This window comes from Nyctibius grandis, chromosome 2 (assembly GCF_013368605.1).
Source record: "Nyctibius grandis isolate bNycGra1 chromosome 2, bNycGra1.pri, whole genome shotgun sequence".
In the NCBI taxonomy this organism is placed as follows: domain Eukaryota; kingdom Metazoa; phylum Chordata; class Aves; order Nyctibiiformes; family Nyctibiidae; genus Nyctibius; species Nyctibius grandis.
In genome coordinates, this window is record NC_090659.1 from 118,146,431 (window position 1) to 118,164,824 (window position 18,394).

The window sequence follows — 18,394 nt, forward strand, 5'->3', positions numbered from 1 at the left end:
TAATGCTGAAATTCAAAGTGAGGCTGGTATTTGCCTTCTCACCTCAACTGATCCAGGAATCATTGGTGTAATTTGGCTGCTTTCTAAAGACATGAGTTACTAGATCTAGAAATAAAAAAATAGTCCTGGTTTTGTATTCCCCCCTGTCCTAACATCTAGCTGGTGGTGCAGATCTTGTTCTTCCCCGAAAAGGTAGAGAAATTAAGTCTTTGTCAGAGAAATTATTAAGGGAGGTCAAATTTCAGTTTTATTTTCCTCCCAAAGAAGTACAGAAGAGTTGTGCAACACTTTCTTTTTTAATCTGAAAAAGTTATGAACTAGTTGCTGTAGTTACTGCTGCTAAATGCATGAGTGCTCCAAACAGACTTAGGTTTGCATTAGTCCTTTGTTCACCAGAGAGTCCACAAAAAAACAGGGTTCCTGTTCTCCTTGCCATGGCGTAGATCTCTATGCTCTTGCAGAATATCAATTTGGCTACTTTAGAGATAAATTATTCCAACACTTGTATCTCACAGCCTCTCTTCTTGATGACTAATAAACAGAATTCAAATATTCAAACCCTCAGCACACACACCACTTCAAAATGTTGTTCAGGGATCAGGTTCTCATTGTGCCAGGCTTGGTATAGACATGGGGAGAAGAGACAGGTTTTTCCCAGAAGAGTTCACAGACTTGGTTTGTGTATAATTTCTATGGATGAGGGGAGAAATTTTTGAGATGAAAGAGAGGGAAGACAAAGGGAAAAACAGTTTGCTGCATTAATTTATATAAGTATCATTTAGCCATGAAACTGATGGGGTATTTTTCAGAAAATGTCAAACAAGAAACTTTCCCTGAGAAAAAAACTTTTAACTGAGAAAACTGAAACAGCAATGAAATGGATTTGCAAGTGCTTCTCCAGCCCCACTCATCCAGCCGTGCCTCCCCGGGCACTCATCAATCAGCCAGCAAAGCCTTCACATTTCAGGGAAAGTTTTCTTGTGCCAGGAGAATAGAGAAGGGGAGAAAAAGACACCCAGCTCCATGTGTCCCCCAGAGTAGAGTACTGAGGTTGTGGTATAAGCTCAGGTTCACATCCCAGCTGGGCCATCCAGAAGCCTCCAAAGCCCACATTGCAGGGACCAGGTCACCACACCAGGCTTGTCAGTTTATGAAAGTCAAGTAGTGCAAATGGTCAAATCTTCAATCACTGGGGGTCTTGTCCGAGATGCGGCAGATCCCAGCTCATGTGTGTTTCAGTGAGCACCTAAGGTTTTACTCAATGTAGAACACTGGAAAACGAGCTGCTACAAGTCAGTTAGAAGGGAACTTGCTCCGAGTACCTCATTGAGCCAACAGAGGACCCACTTTGAAACACCAGTGATGGGAACTGCTCATTGAGCCGGTGAGGTTTGGATAATTAGCCAGTAAGCACCATATGTAAGGCAAAGTGGAGAAACAGCCATCAGGTTGGCCTTCAGGCTCTGTGCTTTGAGTTGGCTCCCCTGGGCATGCAGATCTCCATGCCTCAGGCAAGACATCAGTATGGGTTTGTGGGAGGATTTACCCTCTGAAGGTCTTACTTTGCCCTCAGGATGGAAGAGCAGGATGGGATGGCACCTCAAAAGCTCTTGTAGGATGAGTCAATGATTTTCCACCCAGCTCTGATTCTTTAAAAGTAAAGTAGCTGTCTTTTCAGTGGAGCCAACTGCTTTGTGTATAACATGAGCTGCTACATTTTGCAAAACATGCATCTGGCTTTAGACATGCATTTTATGCCTTTCTAGGGACCAAAGTCAATATGCACACAAAACAATCCCTCCACATCAGTGCCAAGCAGTGTTTCTCAGGAGATTTAACCCTTGTTCCTCAGCCAGGCACAAATTCAGCAGGCACTATTTGGAAACTGAACCCCACCTTGGCTTCCGTGAGCACAGGTGATACAATATGCACTCCTGGTAACAGCACACCCATCACCATACACTCATGGCTGTGTAGTTCCCACCTAACTTCATGTGATGGTTGCATTTTGTCTTATGTAGCTTTGTATCAAAAACAGATTTTAAAAAGTCTGTTCCCAGCTTATCCATATAATATATTGAGCTGTATTTTTAATGATAATATTTATAGACCCAACTTCTGCAGCTTGCAAAAAACTGCCTCTCAGTCTTGTTTACAACGTAAGATTTAGTAATATATGTGAATTAAAAGTAAGGAGAGAGAGATGTATTTTGTATTCTGGCAAGGAAATTTTCCTTCAGTTCTATAAAGCACACACCAATCTCCTTGAAATGTCCCTACATCTGATACTGCAGCAGGCTATGTCTATTTGCCGCTTGATAAAGCCATATCTTAGGTAATGTCAGCTCCACAAGGCTACACATATAAAAAGCTCATTGAAATAAGTCTTCCTTGCATGATCACCTTCAGATGACAGTCCTGTAAATATATCAGCCACGCTCCTGAGAAGGCTTTCAATGTGAAGCTGTACCTCACTGTTTGCCAGAGATCTGAACTTGGATAAAAACATTTTTGGAATCCTTTCTTGGCTCACACAACAAAACTTTGCTTGGTCTTTCTTATGCTCAATGACCAGCATCAGTTTTGTGCCACAAACTTCACTATATAAAATGTGTAATGGCAGGGATGTTGCTCACAGACAGGAAGAGATTAATACTTCTTTTCAGTCATCTGTGGAATACCAGAATTCAGATGCAGGAGGGGAGAACACAGAAGAGATGCAATACGTGTAGGAAAACAAAGTTATTCTCAGAAGAGAAAAAGACATTTGAGTTCTGAAGTACAGAAAAGTATAGGAAGTCCAAAGGTAGTGGGAAAGACAAGTGGGAGGAAGAGTTTCTCTTGAACAAATCAGTTATTGGAAAATATCTCCATCTAGAAGTGAAGCTGAGGTGAGAAAGGAAACGTTTAGCCACCCATATTTTATTTCCTCACAAATTTCAGTTTCATTGCTTATGCATACACCATTCCTCAGGGATCAGGCTCCTCCTTGGACAAAAAGCTAGCCATTCTCTTCCTTTTCTCAAAATTTATCTGTACCATCCCAACATGCACCCCAAGTCATTTTCTCCTGGTTTAGTATCAAGATGTGCTTTCCAAACTACTGTAGCTCTCCTTCTTCCCCATGCATTGTTATCAACATCCATACATTACAGCACCACATCACACATTAGTGTGGCCAGTGGGGCTGAGCCACATACTCAATTAGAGCAGGAGAAACTCATGGGTTTAAGTCCAGAAGTATATGCCAACCCCTTCACTATTCCTCAAAGCTCTTCTTTGCATTATATTCACAGCAGAGGGAAGAGAAATAGATGCCAGGCATGTTTAGATACAAATGAAGGGATTTTTTAACACTGAGGACGAAACCTAAATTTAATTAATTTTTCAGTAGCTTGATGAGAATGGCTTTTTAGTTCCCCAAAAACCCAAGTGACTTTGAGGATATGGCCTTCTGCATTCAAAAAGGGTGCCTTGGAAAGACCAGATAAGTTTCGTTCAGCATCTTAGAGTTTTTCAGTGTATGTAGGAACATCTTGGTCTAGTTATCACTAGTGTTTGTTTAAGGATGTTTTTGAGGTGGCAAAAAGACAATTATTCTCTTTCTGTGATTTGGGGCCAGCATACAAGAATAACAGAAACAAAGTTTTGTCTAGTGACCTTGGGGACTGCAAGGAAAGTAGATGATATCAATTTCAGTGACACTTGGATTATCTTCAGGCTGTATTGACACTGTTCTCATTCTCTGTGTACTCCAAATATTCTGGCTATTTGAAATTGCCATTCTGCCTGTCTGAAAGTGCCAGATAATAGCTGGATTATCCAAACAACCCTTGAACAGAAAGGACTGAAAAAAGGGCACCCCACCTTTAAGTGACACAACAGCCATTTCAAAGAGCTCTGACAACGTTGATGCTGTATCCCATTTGGCTTGCACCGATTTGGATTCCTTATTGAGAAGCAAGGACTGCCGCCCTCATCCTGAGGGCATTGCTGGTACAGTCAGTGAGAGCCACAGAGAACAGACAGTGCTGAGAGCTGCTGCTGTCTTGGCCCCAGGCACCATCTGGGACAGCCCCCTGCCATGGCTCACCCAAACCACCTTCGGGGCCAAGGATAGGTACGATGATTGATACTGGATCCCGGCGAACACCTACAAGGGCTTGGTCAGCTCTTCCTGCAGCGTGCTGATCCGGGTTGTGGCAGAAGCCACAGGGCTTTGAGGCTCGTGTGTCTCATAAGACTGGATCCTGACCCCACCTCAAGAAAAACAATAATTAATCTCTTGCCCGAAATATTTTCAAATGGTAACAGCTTGTTGCCATCAATCTGCTTTCTTGTTGCTTGCAATAAAGTTACAGACAATGATAATTTCAGCTATTGTCTGACAGTTGTGATCACAAGGCAGAACACAATTTAGCCTGAGCTGACATTGATTTTGTTGCTGAAACATTACTAGGATCTTGCTTTTGACCGTAGCTGGTAAGGTTGTAATTCAGACTGAGGGTAGAAGAAGGACGCAATTTTTATCTGGTTGTTTTTAGCATTATAAATGCACATCAGCAGAGAAAATATCCAGTTTTCACCCTGATTTTCTGTGCCCTGTATTCCTCTTCCCTCTTTCTTTCTTATTCCAAATGAAATGTAACCATTTCCATAAGTCACTCCCACACCAGCCTCTTGGAGGAAGCAGATGAGGGTAAGTTAAGGGTTTAGGTGACAATATCATGACCAGGATCTCTGGCTGTCATTTTCTCCCCTCCCTTGTTGCTGGGCTTGTAGACTTTTCTTCCCTCAATTTCTTGTTCCAGGTAAGGTGTGGACTTCAGCTTTCAGTCCATTTACAACCCAAGTCTCCAGCATGAGCCACACAGTGCTTCAGGCTCAAGTGAGCTGGTTCAAGAATGCTGAGCTCAACAAACAGCTCTTGGAGGCTCTTGGGCTGGATGAGGGGGGACTTGCCAACTAAGCCAGAAGGATCCACTTGTAATTGTGCCTTACATTATGGAAAGTTTGCTGAACGTGACATATTCTGAACAAAACATTTACTGCACACAGAGCCAGCATTTTTTAGTGAAACTTAAATCAAAACATTAGAGCTAACATAAGGATGGACCTGATTGCTGCAATTCATCAGTTGTTGCAGTCATTCTGCACATTTGTGTAATTAAGGAAACATTCCCCATGTGGTCACAGAGTAACTTTAATGTATTATTCTAAGATTCATATCCTTGCCTTTTACTGCAACGCACAGCTAAATCAGTATATTTGAGTTACTGGGGACTTACACTCCTGAGCTACATATGCCCCAGCTTTCATGGTTTAAGATGTGACCGATCCCAACTCCTGCCCTGCAGAGGTAGCAGAATAAACAGATGCACTGTCCTCTGCTGCACCCATTGACTGTGCACCCCACCTTTGCTGATGGTTTCAGTAAATCTGCCAGCCTGGGAACTGTAGCAGCTAAGAAGCCAGCACATGGTCACCTCTACATGCCCTGCTATTGTAGCAACTACAAAAGGACCCACCAGAACAGGGCAAAGAAGTGGTGACCATAATAGTTTACCATGGATCAGAACTTAGCACTGAAATGTTAAAGATGTCCTCTCTCCGTTCAGTTGGTCCACGTTCCATGTGGAGGTCAGGGGCCTGATTTCTCACCAAGGACTTTGGAGAGTGTAATCCTTGCCTTTGCCTTGTCAGTTTGGGTAACAAGTTGGGGTTTTATAAAAAAAAAAAAATTAATTATAAAGGTACCCTGCCAACTTCATGTAGATTTTTATTCTGACTCCTACTTTTTTGCATCTCAGCTGTTCACATGTGAAAACCCAAATAACTAATCAAGATATCCCTTCTCCCATCTTTTGGGACTATAAACAGGGAAACATTCAGAAGCCTTAATATAAAATATCTAACAGCATAGCATCAATACACTTTGAATAATGTGTGCTAAATCCTACGTGGAGACTCTTATTCACAACTAAGATGAGGCTAGGTTGTTGTTTAGGTTTCATCCTTGGTGTTTGGGCTTCTGTTGTCCTTGGAAGGTTCTGTGAAAAATTACCGAGGAGACCAAGTCTTTTGTCAATGGGTTGAACTCACTGCTCAGGATGCTAAACCCCACTGAAAAATATTTAGGACTTACTAAACCAGCAGTAATTTTCTGCCAGTTTTAGTCTCCATGTGCAGATTCAGCCAGCTTTAGCTCGTAATATTGACTTAAGAGACTTCACTGAATTCCCTTCACTTTCCAGAGCGCATCCTGTTCACAAACCTTAGTCTCTCATGTTTACCTTTGGAACTAGTTTAATTATATATTTTATATTGCCCACCATGAAAGGATTTTTCAGTGCTAAGCTAATACAGTTTTATGGATGCTGAAAGCGTGGTAAGGTCTCTTAGGTGTCAAGGCTATAATAACAAATTAAAACTGTGTCAAGATCAAATCCACAGAAAATATGGACTATAACACAGTCTTTCATAACTGTGAACTCTTCTTCCAGATGCACTAATTTTAACGCAATATGAAAGATCAGAAATAAGTGACAAGTTTACCTCTACAGAGACAGTGCAGGGTACTAATAGACCTATGGCAGTGGTCAAGCCTTCAAGAGCTTCTCCTCTCCTTGTTTATGGCACAATTTATCTCATCTCTGAAGCAGCCAAATGTGTTTCCAAAATATCAGAACCCTTTTTTCTTTTCCCCAGAAGATCCTTATACACCCTTATCTGTAATTTGTTGGTGATTTTTGATGCCTCTTTCAGAAAGCCTTTCCTTAGCATGTCAAATGGGACTCTGATTTTTTACATACATTATCTTGCTATTCACATGCGTATCTAGTACCTTGCTCCCACTGGCTATGTTTCTGGCCAAAAGAACCTAGAGATAGTTCTATGTCACTTTTACTGGGGCTGCTGTCCCAGGAGCAGTGCACTCTTGAGCACAGAGTAGAACAACTCTACACCTACTCCAAATTGGACTGGTTCCTAACAGCCTTTCCACAAGCCAAAGATTGTCTCAGCACACTGCACGGACCACAAGACAAGGCTGCTGGCTCTGTTCCACGTGGTTTCTGAGCCAGCTAGGAGAGAAGGCTTTCCAGGTGCTTGGAGACGTTGATGAAGTGTAAGAGGTGGGCTGTGGGGCAGGATCTTGTCCAGATGACCATTGAGCATACACATATCTAGGGGATAGGAATGAGTTATTCTTGTGTTACCATTTTCAGCTTTTTCCTTGGTATAATCCTGGCCATCAACCTAACCTGAACACTCACAGTGCTGTTTTCCCATATTTCTTTTACTTGATCTAGTTGTCCCTTTCTGTAAAGTGTCATTGTCAAAAACCATTAGCTGCAAAGCTATTATATGAAAACCTCACCAATCATTGCTTTATGAGGACTATCCAGTCCTTCAATCTTAATTGAGGATAAATTATTGCACAGTTTAGTATTCTCCTTGTAAAGTATACCCAGTGATGGAAAGAAAAATGGGACTAGTTTTCAACTCTTTTCTCAGGTATTTTATTAAGAGAGTGTAAAAAGAGTAATAAAGTGAGGAAGGCATGAAATAGCCTGAAACTAACGAGAAATGCTTGGTTATCATTCACCTTTGCTGCAACATTAGAAATTGAGCAAAATTCAGCCCCTATATCATTGCTGCATGTAAAGGCCAACTGACAGATAAAGACCTCTTCTCTTCAAATTTCCTGTCCAAGAATATGTAGTAGTATTAGAAGCTGGTAACAATTTGTTTCCCCAAAACACTAATTGAATTTTGGTAAAATTGGAAATAGATTTAGAGGTCACTTACTCATAAAACTTCTTGGGGAAAAACCCACATGGGGATGTCTGCACACACTAGAGTATGTTTTCTGGTTTTCACCCTTCTACCACCACTCTCACTGGTATAAAATGTTGATTTTAATGATGTGATACCTGTGCTACATTAGTCTTGATGAAGTCAGAATGAAATACAATGTCTTGCCCACAATGAACAAGCAAACCCTTTAAAACCAACAAGAGTCAAATAGGTATCATCAACTAATGCTATGAGAGTGTTTCATAGAAGTTTAAATGTCTTTGTTACATTAAGACATGGCAATGATTTTATTATTGTAACAGAAAGCTTTGCACACCAAAGCAGTTAAAATATGGATGGCAAATTAATCTGCATTTAGTAACCAAGAACACAATTCTGTTACACTGGAGTGAGTGCAAATTTTTATCCTTTAACTGCACTAATGTCAAAAACTTGTTGACCCTAATCCTTCTGATTTTTCTGCAAGAATACAGAACTATCTGTCTTCTACTTTTGCCACACAATCGATTGCGTATACCACCTTATTGTAGGTATTATATTATTGATAATATTAATTGTGTAGAGGTACAGAATACAGAAATGCTGGGAAAAGAAAGGAGCTAAACCTAATATCTACCCATACCATTTCATGAAATGATTTTTACTACTAAGAATGTCAGTGGCAGATTTGGAAAAACTTTAAGCACCGCTTAAAATAAAGGAAAAGGCAAAGAGTAGATCTGACGTAGAAATTCCCAAATTGCGGTCCTGATGTCTACATTTACTCCTGTTCATCAAGGCATTGAGGTCCCAGGTTCTGTAATTAATTGGGATCGCTTGACATCCAGACGCCCATCAGACAATGCTAATTACCCTCACTGCTGAAAATACAGATGTGAGCACCCAGCGCTCCATCCCCACTAGGTGAAATGCCTTGCCACAACCCACCTTGCGTCAGGCTGACACCCTTCTGTCTGACCTAACCATGAGACAGCAACCTGATTATAACAATCCTAAATTTTGAGGTCATTTAGATTTTGCAATCGAGCTTAGTCAAGCTTAATACAAGTATAGGGGAAATAAAAGCTTTTAGTTGCATTTCCTTCACTCCATCATCTTTCGGCAGTCCTGCCCCCGCTGGCAGTGCCAGCATGTCTAGTATTGTCAGGAAGTTGCACTCCAGAGAATCAAGATCCTTCCCTCCTATTCCTATTGTATTGTGTGTGGCTGAGATGGGGTTAATTTTCCCCATAGCAGCCCTTATAGTGCTGTGCTTTGTATTGATAGCTAGAAAGGTGTTGATAACACACCAGTGTTTTGGCTACTACTGAGCAGTTCTCACACAGCATCAAGGCTGTCTCTCCAACATTTCCCCCTCAACAATAGGCTGGGTGTGGGCAAGATCTTGGGAGGGGACATAGCCAGGACAGCTGACCCAAAATGACCAAAGGTGTATTCCATACCATATGATGTCTGCTCAGCAATAAAAGCTAAGAGAAAGGAGGAGGAGAGGGGGGCATTCGTTATGTATGACGTTTGTCTTCTGGAGATACTGCTATGCGTACTGAAGACCTACTTCCCAAGAAGTAGCTGGACATCACCAGCTGATGGGAAGTAAACAATAAATCTTTTGTTTTCCTTTGCTTCCATGCACAGCCTTTGCTTTTGCTTTATTAAACTGCCTTTATTTTGGTGCACAAGGTTTTCCATCTTATTTTCTCCCCACCTTGTCCTGCTGAGGAGGGGAGTGATAGAGCAGCTTGGTGGGCACCTGGCATCCAGACACAGTCAACTCACCACACATATCCAGGCTTTACAGTGCAAAAAGAAAGGAGGGATGGAGGAGGGATTCCAGCAACAAGTTTTCTGCCAGCTTTTACTCCTGTCCATTGATCCTCACACTGTGGAATGAAAAGCTTCTTTGACTTCCTATGACATGTGCACATAGAATGACTTATTAAAACCCATATATAGACTGAAAAACAAGTGTCCTTAGATGAGCTGCACTGCTAATTCAGCTTTGACATTAATTTATTGAATTCAGTTTGATTTCACGAGTTAGATGACATTTTAGTTCCTCGGAAGTCTCAAAAGGATGAATGACAGATAAAGAAGTGAGCAGTGTGTGCCATCCCAAATTACCTATTATCTGCAACTCTGATTCTAGAAAATTTTCATTGGAAAAAAGGTAACATATGTGAGAAAGAAGCACTCTCTTTTTCTTGACAGCTAGAACCTGTAAGATTCTTCTCCATAATCATTAAACAAGTACCAATATCCTTCATAGTGTACAATATACTTAGTAGGATTGACATCTGGTCCTTTAAGTGCATATAGTATGCAGACAACTCTGAAGCGTTTTGCACTGAAGTAACGCAACTTGATTCTGAAATTTGTTCATAAATTACTGTATTTAAAATAATTTAAGAGGAAAATTCCACTGTGAGAGATGACTTATCTTGATCAGCTTGGCCATTTTTTCAGTCATCATGTTATATTCCAGATAAAGAGTATTACTGAAATAAGCTGTCACTGAAATGTATTTATTGTGCCATTATATTAACATAATCTTAGCCTACACTCATTATAATGGCACCTTCCTGAAAGACAAGAAGAGGAGAAATATCAGGAAAACTTGTAACTATATCATTAAAGAATCTCAATCCTACATACTTCAGTTTACCTTCTTTTTTTCTTTTTCTGTAGGTTGTGACCTCATCCCAGTCCAGTATCTCAGATGGGGTGATCCTGAACCAATTGCAGCAGTGGTTTTTGCATGTCTGGGTCTGCTGGCCACCTTGTTCGTTACAGCTATATTCATAATCTACCGTGATACTCCAGTGGTCAAATCATCCAGCCGAGAACTTTGCTACATCATTCTAGCCGGCATCTGCTTGGGTTACTTGTGCACTTTTTGTCTCATCGCAAAACCTCAACAGATTTACTGTTATCTTCAACGAATTGGCATCGGCCTCTCCCCAGCTATGAGTTATTCTGCTCTAGTAACTAAAACCAACCGCATTGCAAGAATCCTGGCTGGAAGCAAGAAGAAAATTTGTACAAAGAAACCTAGGTTCATGAGTGCCTGCGCACAACTGGTTATTGCATTTATCTTGATATGTATACAGTTAGGCATAATTGTTGCCCTCTTTATAATGGAGCCACCGGATATAATGCATGATTACCCAAGCATCCGAGAGGTCTACCTGATTTGTAACACTACCAACTTGGGTGTCGTAACTCCTCTCGGATATAATGGATTATTAATTTTGAGTTGCACCTTTTATGCATTTAAGACAAGAAATGTCCCAGCTAATTTCAATGAAGCAAAGTATATTGCCTTTACAATGTATACCACCTGCATCATTTGGCTGGCTTTTGTGCCAATATATTTTGGAAGCAACTACAAGATAATCACCATGTGTTTCTCAGTGAGTCTGAGTGCCACGGTGGCCCTCGGCTGTATGTTTGTCCCCAAGGTTTATATCATCCTTGCTAAGCCTGAAAGAAATGTACGCAGCGCATTCACAACATCAACTGTGGTCCGCATGCATGTAGGGGATGGAAAGTCATCTTCAGCTGCAAGCCGCTCAAGCAGCCTGGTGAACCTGTGGAAAAGAAGGGGATCATCTGGTGAAACCCTTAGGTAAAATTTGCTAATATGGGAGTGTGGGAAGCAATTAAGATCTTCCGAGAGTTACTAGTAGCAGAAGGACAAAGGGAAATATATTCATTCCTTTTGCCTCTGCACTGGGGGAGGAGTGAGTCCTCTCTCCCACATGTGTAGAAGTTTTGGGTTTGATTTAGTCAAAAAGCTGTGCAAAAACAGGGAACAGAGCAATGGGCAAACAATTACAAGGCTGGAAGTACTGGCTGTGTCAACTGTACACTTAATGTAGGGAGGGAAACAAGATGTTAGGAGAAAAAAACAACACAACAAAGTAAGACAACTGGGTTGCTGACAGTGCTACATAATGAAGGTGGAGTAATAAACACAAGCGTCATCGTGAGCAGCCACTCTCAGGCATCTGAGGATTTGTTTCATCAGACTCTTCTGTTATACCTTTTGTCTCCTATTCCCTTGATTTTCCTTTCTTGTATTATCTCTTCCTGTTTTCTTTCTTTTGTCTTCACCTATCTTTTCTTCTTTATCTTTCTTGATACCTTTTTCTGTATTCATCCTCCTAACTCCATCAAATTCAGATGCTCAGAGGCCCCACTCTTGCTACCCTTCCTGCCATTGAACAGATACTCCCTTGTGAGATATTTCTTTGTTTCTTCCCAAGGAATGATTTGAATTCAATGATCATGAAGACAACTTGTATGTTCAGTGTATAAAAATTACACTAAGTGAACACTAAAGAGAAAGGAGAGCTCTGGAGTAGAAATACTGTCCTGCTTCATAGACGGATTGTGTAGAAGTGCACCCAGCCTAGTGGTTCATTTTCATCTTTTGATCCCTTTCACTTTTGATATGGGTGCTATGGGGATTATTTGGGTTATTTAACTGCTGGCATAAACAAAGAATTCTGTCTATATGAAAGTGCAGAGAAACAGTTTTGTCATTCCTCAACTAGATATGTCTAGCCTGGAAGTGACAAGTAGGTAGAACTTCCTCCTCACTGAAACACATGTGGTTTTTAGGATTGATAATACGAATATTTCCACACATGCCATTGTTCACAACTGGAGTTGGCATGGAATGAGGGCAATTTGTGCTTCCATTTTTGTGTGAATCACACTTTAGACTTGAGGAAAGATTTTATTAGTAATACCTGCAGGAAAGATTATGCCAAAGAGATGATTTGTTTCTGTCAGATTATTACTAATGTTTCTCTTTCAGTGACTTTGAATTGGTACAGAAGTGGACAGTCTATCACAAGGTATTTTATACCTATGATCAGTTAATGATGGTATCTTCCAGTTTCTTTGCAGGTGTAGAGTAGGATGCTATTTAAAAAGGATAAATCCTTTATCAGCTTAAGTGATGGTTACCTGAAATGTCCTTTTCTACAACCTCTGTCTGTATGCCTGAAGGACCTGAAATGTTTAGGTTAGAAGCCCTGTAACAACTTCTGGGCCAGCTAAAAGAGGCATTCTTCATAATATGTCCTCAATAGGAGGGCATTCTTCCTCATTGAGATCATTATTATTTTCCCTCACTTTTGCTGCAGAGCTCATTTGCCCTCTCACAAGTTTTTAGCTCAACAAGACGAAGTTATAGATGACAGGAAGATCTTAGGCTTGGGAAGGATTTGTTTGTCATTCGTTAAGGCCCAGTTTTGAAAGATATTGCTTTAGAATCTTTGTTTTGTTCTGAAAAGTAAGGAGTGTACCCTGCTATTAAATATCCTAAAAGACAAAGTGTATTTTCTTCTTTTTGAGAACTCTGTTTCCATTTCTTTATATCTCTCAATGTATAGATAACACCTGTGGTAGAGATTTATGAGCAGAATGCAACAGATCATCATCGACAATGACTTCATTTTCAATAGCACTGTATTGGAAATGTATTCAATCCTGAAGAGCATTGAAGGTGCCTGATATGTGTGTGTAGGAATGAAAAAGGCAGCACAAAGCTGATATATTGACATATTTGCCTAGATATAAAGAACTAGAACATTTCATTTGAAACTTCAGAAAAACTTTTATGTCATCAGCAGTGTTGATCAACACATAAAACTGCAACAAAGACGACACTCTCATGTGTATGAATCCTCAGCTGGTTAAACTGATGGTGCCAGTGAGCCTATCAGTGCTCAGTCAGTGTGTGCCTGAAGGGTCTGGAAATCCAAGAGCAAATTGATTCCATCGATCATGCGAAATTCTCTCTAATCAATGTCTATTTGCTTGCATGAAAGAAAACAGAACAGAGTCCTGAAATGTGCTGAGTAAATTTAAAATGCTACTCAGGACTTCACCTATGTCTGATGTCATCTCCAAGAAAGAACAGAAAACCACTTTCAGCTTCAATTCTGCTTAGTAAAGAGCATGAGCAGAGTTCAACCATTTTCATAGAATTCTAGAATCATAGAATGGTTTGGGTTGGAAGGGACCTTAAAGATCATCTAGTTCTAACCCGCCTGCCTTGGCAGGGACATAATCTTAAAAAAATAAGATTTTTACTTAATATTAAAACATTTCTTAAAAAAAATCTTGTTGCACAAAGTAATATGTTTCAAGTAATATTATTCAGTACAATGCTCAAAAGCCTGTTTGGATAGTTATTCAAGTAAACACTGAAGTACTCAGAATCAAAGGAAATATGCACTAGAGCTAAATGGCATTATTTAAATAGCTCAGAGGGGTTTAATTTAAAAGAGAGTGAGTCACTGTTGAATTTTAAAGAAACATGCTATTTAAGTCACCAGTGCATAGAGGGGCCCCTATCATTAGCATTTTGCTTCTTGACACTAATTTATGGCACAGTATAGTATTGCATCAAATCATTGTCAAACAGATAATGCCAATGTCCCATTCAGAGCTTTCCCATCAGCTGCAAAATGACAGATAAGACTGCTTTTGCCTAAATAAAGCAATGCATCTGTTAGACTCCTAAATGACTTATTGCATGGGGAGTTCTTCAATTAAGAAAACTCAGGCAAGCTGTGGATATGTGTTGGAAAGAATTTTCATGTACTGAAATATGCAGAAGGAAAGAGTAAAACTACTCATTACCTAGTGAAATGAAAGCCATTTCATGCAGGCTATTGTGATTCAGCAGTACTCACCAAAATATATTCTACCCTTATTTAAAAGTAGGTCTAACAAACCGGACATTTTCAGAAGGGACTCCACAAAGAACAATGCTGAACTCTACAATGCTAGAGTCAAAGCCACACAACCTGTGTAGAGAGGCATCTGGACCTTCTGCTTCCAGTTATCTTACCAGTTAATTTCATAGAGACTAGGAAGGCCATAAACAAATTGACCAAATCTTACCTTAAGCTCCCAGGAACTATTATCACATGTTACACGGCCCTTTTGCAAGAGTCCAACATACAGGGCTAATTTAACCTCTCCTCATTCTCAAATAACTCTGTATCCCAGGTAAGATAAGGACTGTATATTTCTGCTACAAGAACTGCTACTATGATATTTCCAGCTGGGACTGCACACCAAAAGGTCTCATTCATGCTACCGTGGCCCAGGGAATAGAGTAGATGTTCCAAAGTTTCTCTTACCTTTCTAATATCTTAGCCCTGGATTTCACACAGTAATTTAACCACTGTAGGTGTTTCTCTCTTCTGGAACATGTCTTTAAATGACCCAAACCACACATGTTCCATTTTCCAAGCTTACATATACTGACCCTTTAAACACACGCATCTCCCTCCACTTACCTGTAGAAAAGCAAGTTTGCTTTCCATTAAAGCAGGTAATAAACTGTTCTGAGTGACCAGCAAAGTGTTAAAAACAGCCCTAAACACTGTCTCTCCCACACATACATACTAAGCAAGTCTTAAAATTCCTCTCAATATTTTTCTCTCTACCCTTTAAATTTCTCACAAATTTTCACGGTGCAGTCAATGCTCCTCCTCTCCAATTCTCCCACTGCTGATTTTAGATGCCCCAGTGGCTCCTGCTCTCAGCTTCTTCTTTTGGAGGTTCCCAGCCCACCTTCAAGGCTCCTCAGTTGCTTCAGCAGCAAATTCTACGCTGTTCCAACCTGTAACATGTTATGCGAAAATCAGGAGGAACCTGACATCCTTCTACAGATCCAGCTCTGACTTGGACACAAACAGCAGAGCCATTCAGGTTGTGAGGTGGGAACCTCTGAAAGAAGAGTGAGGTCAGAAAACACTATTGTGATCCCAAGGTAAGGCTCTCTGCTTGGAGATTAGAGGCTTAGTTCGTATGCATCCCCCTTTATCTATTTTTGCAGTGACAGTGAGAGGCAGAAGAAAGGAATTAGACAGCTAAAGCCTTTTTTAACTGCCAGTTGGCCATTCTCCTTGTGATGATGTAGGACTCGTTTTGGTTTCTTCTACCCCATTGTCAATAGACAGAAGCTGGTAGGTGCCCAGTACAAGCCAAAAGTACTCTCCTGAAATAATACAAGACAGATTATAATCTTCTGAATAAGTTAGGATTGCTGAAAGTAATGATTCAGTTAAGCAAAAGGACTGAGCAGTACTTTCAATCTCTTACCCAGGCAGGTAGATATGATCACTCACAAGAAAGAATCATCACCAGCAATGTCAGATAACGTTAGCCATATTCAAGACACATTGAATGTTTGTGGTACTGCACATAATTCCTCCATACAGATGTGAACAGCACAATACTAGACAGCAGAAGAAAGATGCACATTGATTTCTGCACCTTATCATAGACACTTACCCACAGCAACTCACAAATCTCGTTGAGATTAAAGCTTAACAGGCCGATGTGGCAATGATGCTTTATTCCACCTGGATTTACTACATGATGCAGTATTTCCTACACAATTGAACAGAAACTGTGGCTGTTAAAACAAATGAACTACTCATTTGTTTTTTTAATGTATTATCTTGTCCTCTTAAGAAGTTGGTCTATCACTGTGTGATTGCAGAACTGGGCTTTGCTCTATATACATCTGCAGAAGTGATAGCATTGACAGCTTCCATTCAGGAGCGAGGATCCCTTGTTCTAGAGAGCCAACACTCACCCTCAGGTGAACCACAGAATTTTTATTGTATAAATAACTATTATTTTACCTTATTCTACTTAGGCAAAGATGCTCACACATCCACCTAAGAAGCAAGAGCCATTTGGGAGCATTTTTTCTCCCTTTCAAGTGCTACAATGGTACAGTAAAAGCAGCTTGAGGGACCAAGTGCCTGCCTTGCACAGGCATCAGAAAAAGCATTCAGGTGTCTAGGCTAATGTGCTGCTAAATGCCATTCCCTGCCTGCTATGAGGAAAACATGATAACCAAGGTAGATTTTTCCACTGGACTGGATTCAGCCCTGGACCACCAGTGGCTATAATTATGTTTACACCAGACAGTCACAAACTGTGCCATAATGAAATATTTTGGAAACAGGTGTCTACCATCACACTGTGTGCTCTAATTTCTGCAAGGAACAGCCAGTTTTCCCCCTTATCTGTTCTCTCTGTTCTTCCCACTTGTGACTGACTGTATCTGTTTTGTTACAATTCAAACAGGAGGTATTTTCATCCACAAAATAAGAAAAATAGTCTTGGATCAGGCTAGAAGCTGCCATTCATGGTTTTAAAATATTAAAGTCTAAATATTATGTCATACATCAGCACATCATATCTCAGCATCAAAATCTTGAGATTAGTTTCTTCAGAAGCCTGAATTGAAATTTCTCCAAAAACCCATCCTTTTTTTCCTCAGGAAATTTTTCAAACATTCTTTCTAATTCTGAATCTGATTGAAATCCATTTAAAGCACTGAAAACACAAGTTAACTGAAAATTTCAGGCTTGAACTAACTTGAGCACTCTTAGCTGTTACAACTTCTTCAAGGTCTGACTACTGCTATGTTGCATTATTAGGAAAGGCCCGGGATGACACTGAGTTTCCAGAGAAATAGGAATCCCCATCAAAATAAACCTCTGCCACTGTTACATACACCATGCCAAGGGGCTCCAAGATGCAGTCCATGCAATTCCCATTGCCCAGATATCAAATTTTGACCAGTTGAATGCCACATCCATGAATCAGTAGATAGATCTGAAGCCACGGCCATCAGGCTATGATCAAATGATTTTAGAATACATGAGTGTGTTATCAGCATGAGGATTTCAGATGTACTATGAGAAATTAAAATTCCCTATGCCTCAGGAAGATAAGTTGCCTGAGAGATGAAACAGGGCTGTTATTTGATATGGAGCTTTCAGTCCTGTAAAGAAGACAGAGTACAAGGAAAACTGGGGGAGTTTTGTGGAAAGCTGAAGTTGGCTCGCATTCCTCACGTGTACGCCCATTGAGAAAGATACTGATTGTGAGCTTCTGCCACAGCATATTCTATTGGGACACATTTCTTATAGTACAAGTACCAATTTTGTCTTCATTTATATGCAGCTTGAACAATTTCTTTGACACATTTTGAATGATGGTAAAAGAACACTACACCTCTTCCAAACTAATTTGTAAAAACTTTACTTACCAGACTTTGTCAGGGCATGGGTTATAGATTCATACTCACAGTTTTCACAAGGAAAGGGCTGAGATACTCTTGGTGATCTGATTGGTCATATGGTACACTAAGACTAACAGTCCGTCAGGTCCATTGCCTGGCAAAACAAGGGAAAACACAACTTTCTCAGTCTGTAGAATAACAGTCATATACTTCATAAAAATAAGTGGTTCTTCAGTTTCTGCTGGTAGTTGCACTGGTTTATTCATAGAAACATGAAACCCAATATAGAAGAGGTTGTAACTTCATGATATTGAGCTCAGGACTGGTGTATCACCTATTGTACAGTTATATCAGCAGCCTGCCAGCATGGATTGCTTTCCTGCTGGAGTCTGGTGGAGCCATTCAGTCTTGTGTAAAATAAACATTGATAGGAAAAGGCAGAGAGTTATTTTCTAGCCTGGAGAAAAGAACAATGATTTTTAATGTCAGATAATGGCAAAGGGG

At 40.3% G+C, this 18,394-nt stretch overlaps 1 protein-coding gene across 3 annotated transcripts in view; it reads left to right on the forward strand.

Annotated features, from left to right (window-relative positions):
- GRM5 (glutamate metabotropic receptor 5) overlaps nt 1-18,394 on the forward strand; it is a 290,842-nt gene that overhangs the window by 255,126 nt on the left and 17,322 nt on the right. For all 3 annotated transcript variants that reach the window (XM_068423056.1, XM_068423065.1, XM_068423073.1), the window contains exon 7: nt 10,504-11,443. In XM_068423056.1, coding sequence (XP_068279157.1) covers nt 10,504-11,443 — 940 coding nt within the window. The remainder of the gene's footprint in view (nt 1-10,503; nt 11,444-18,394) is intronic.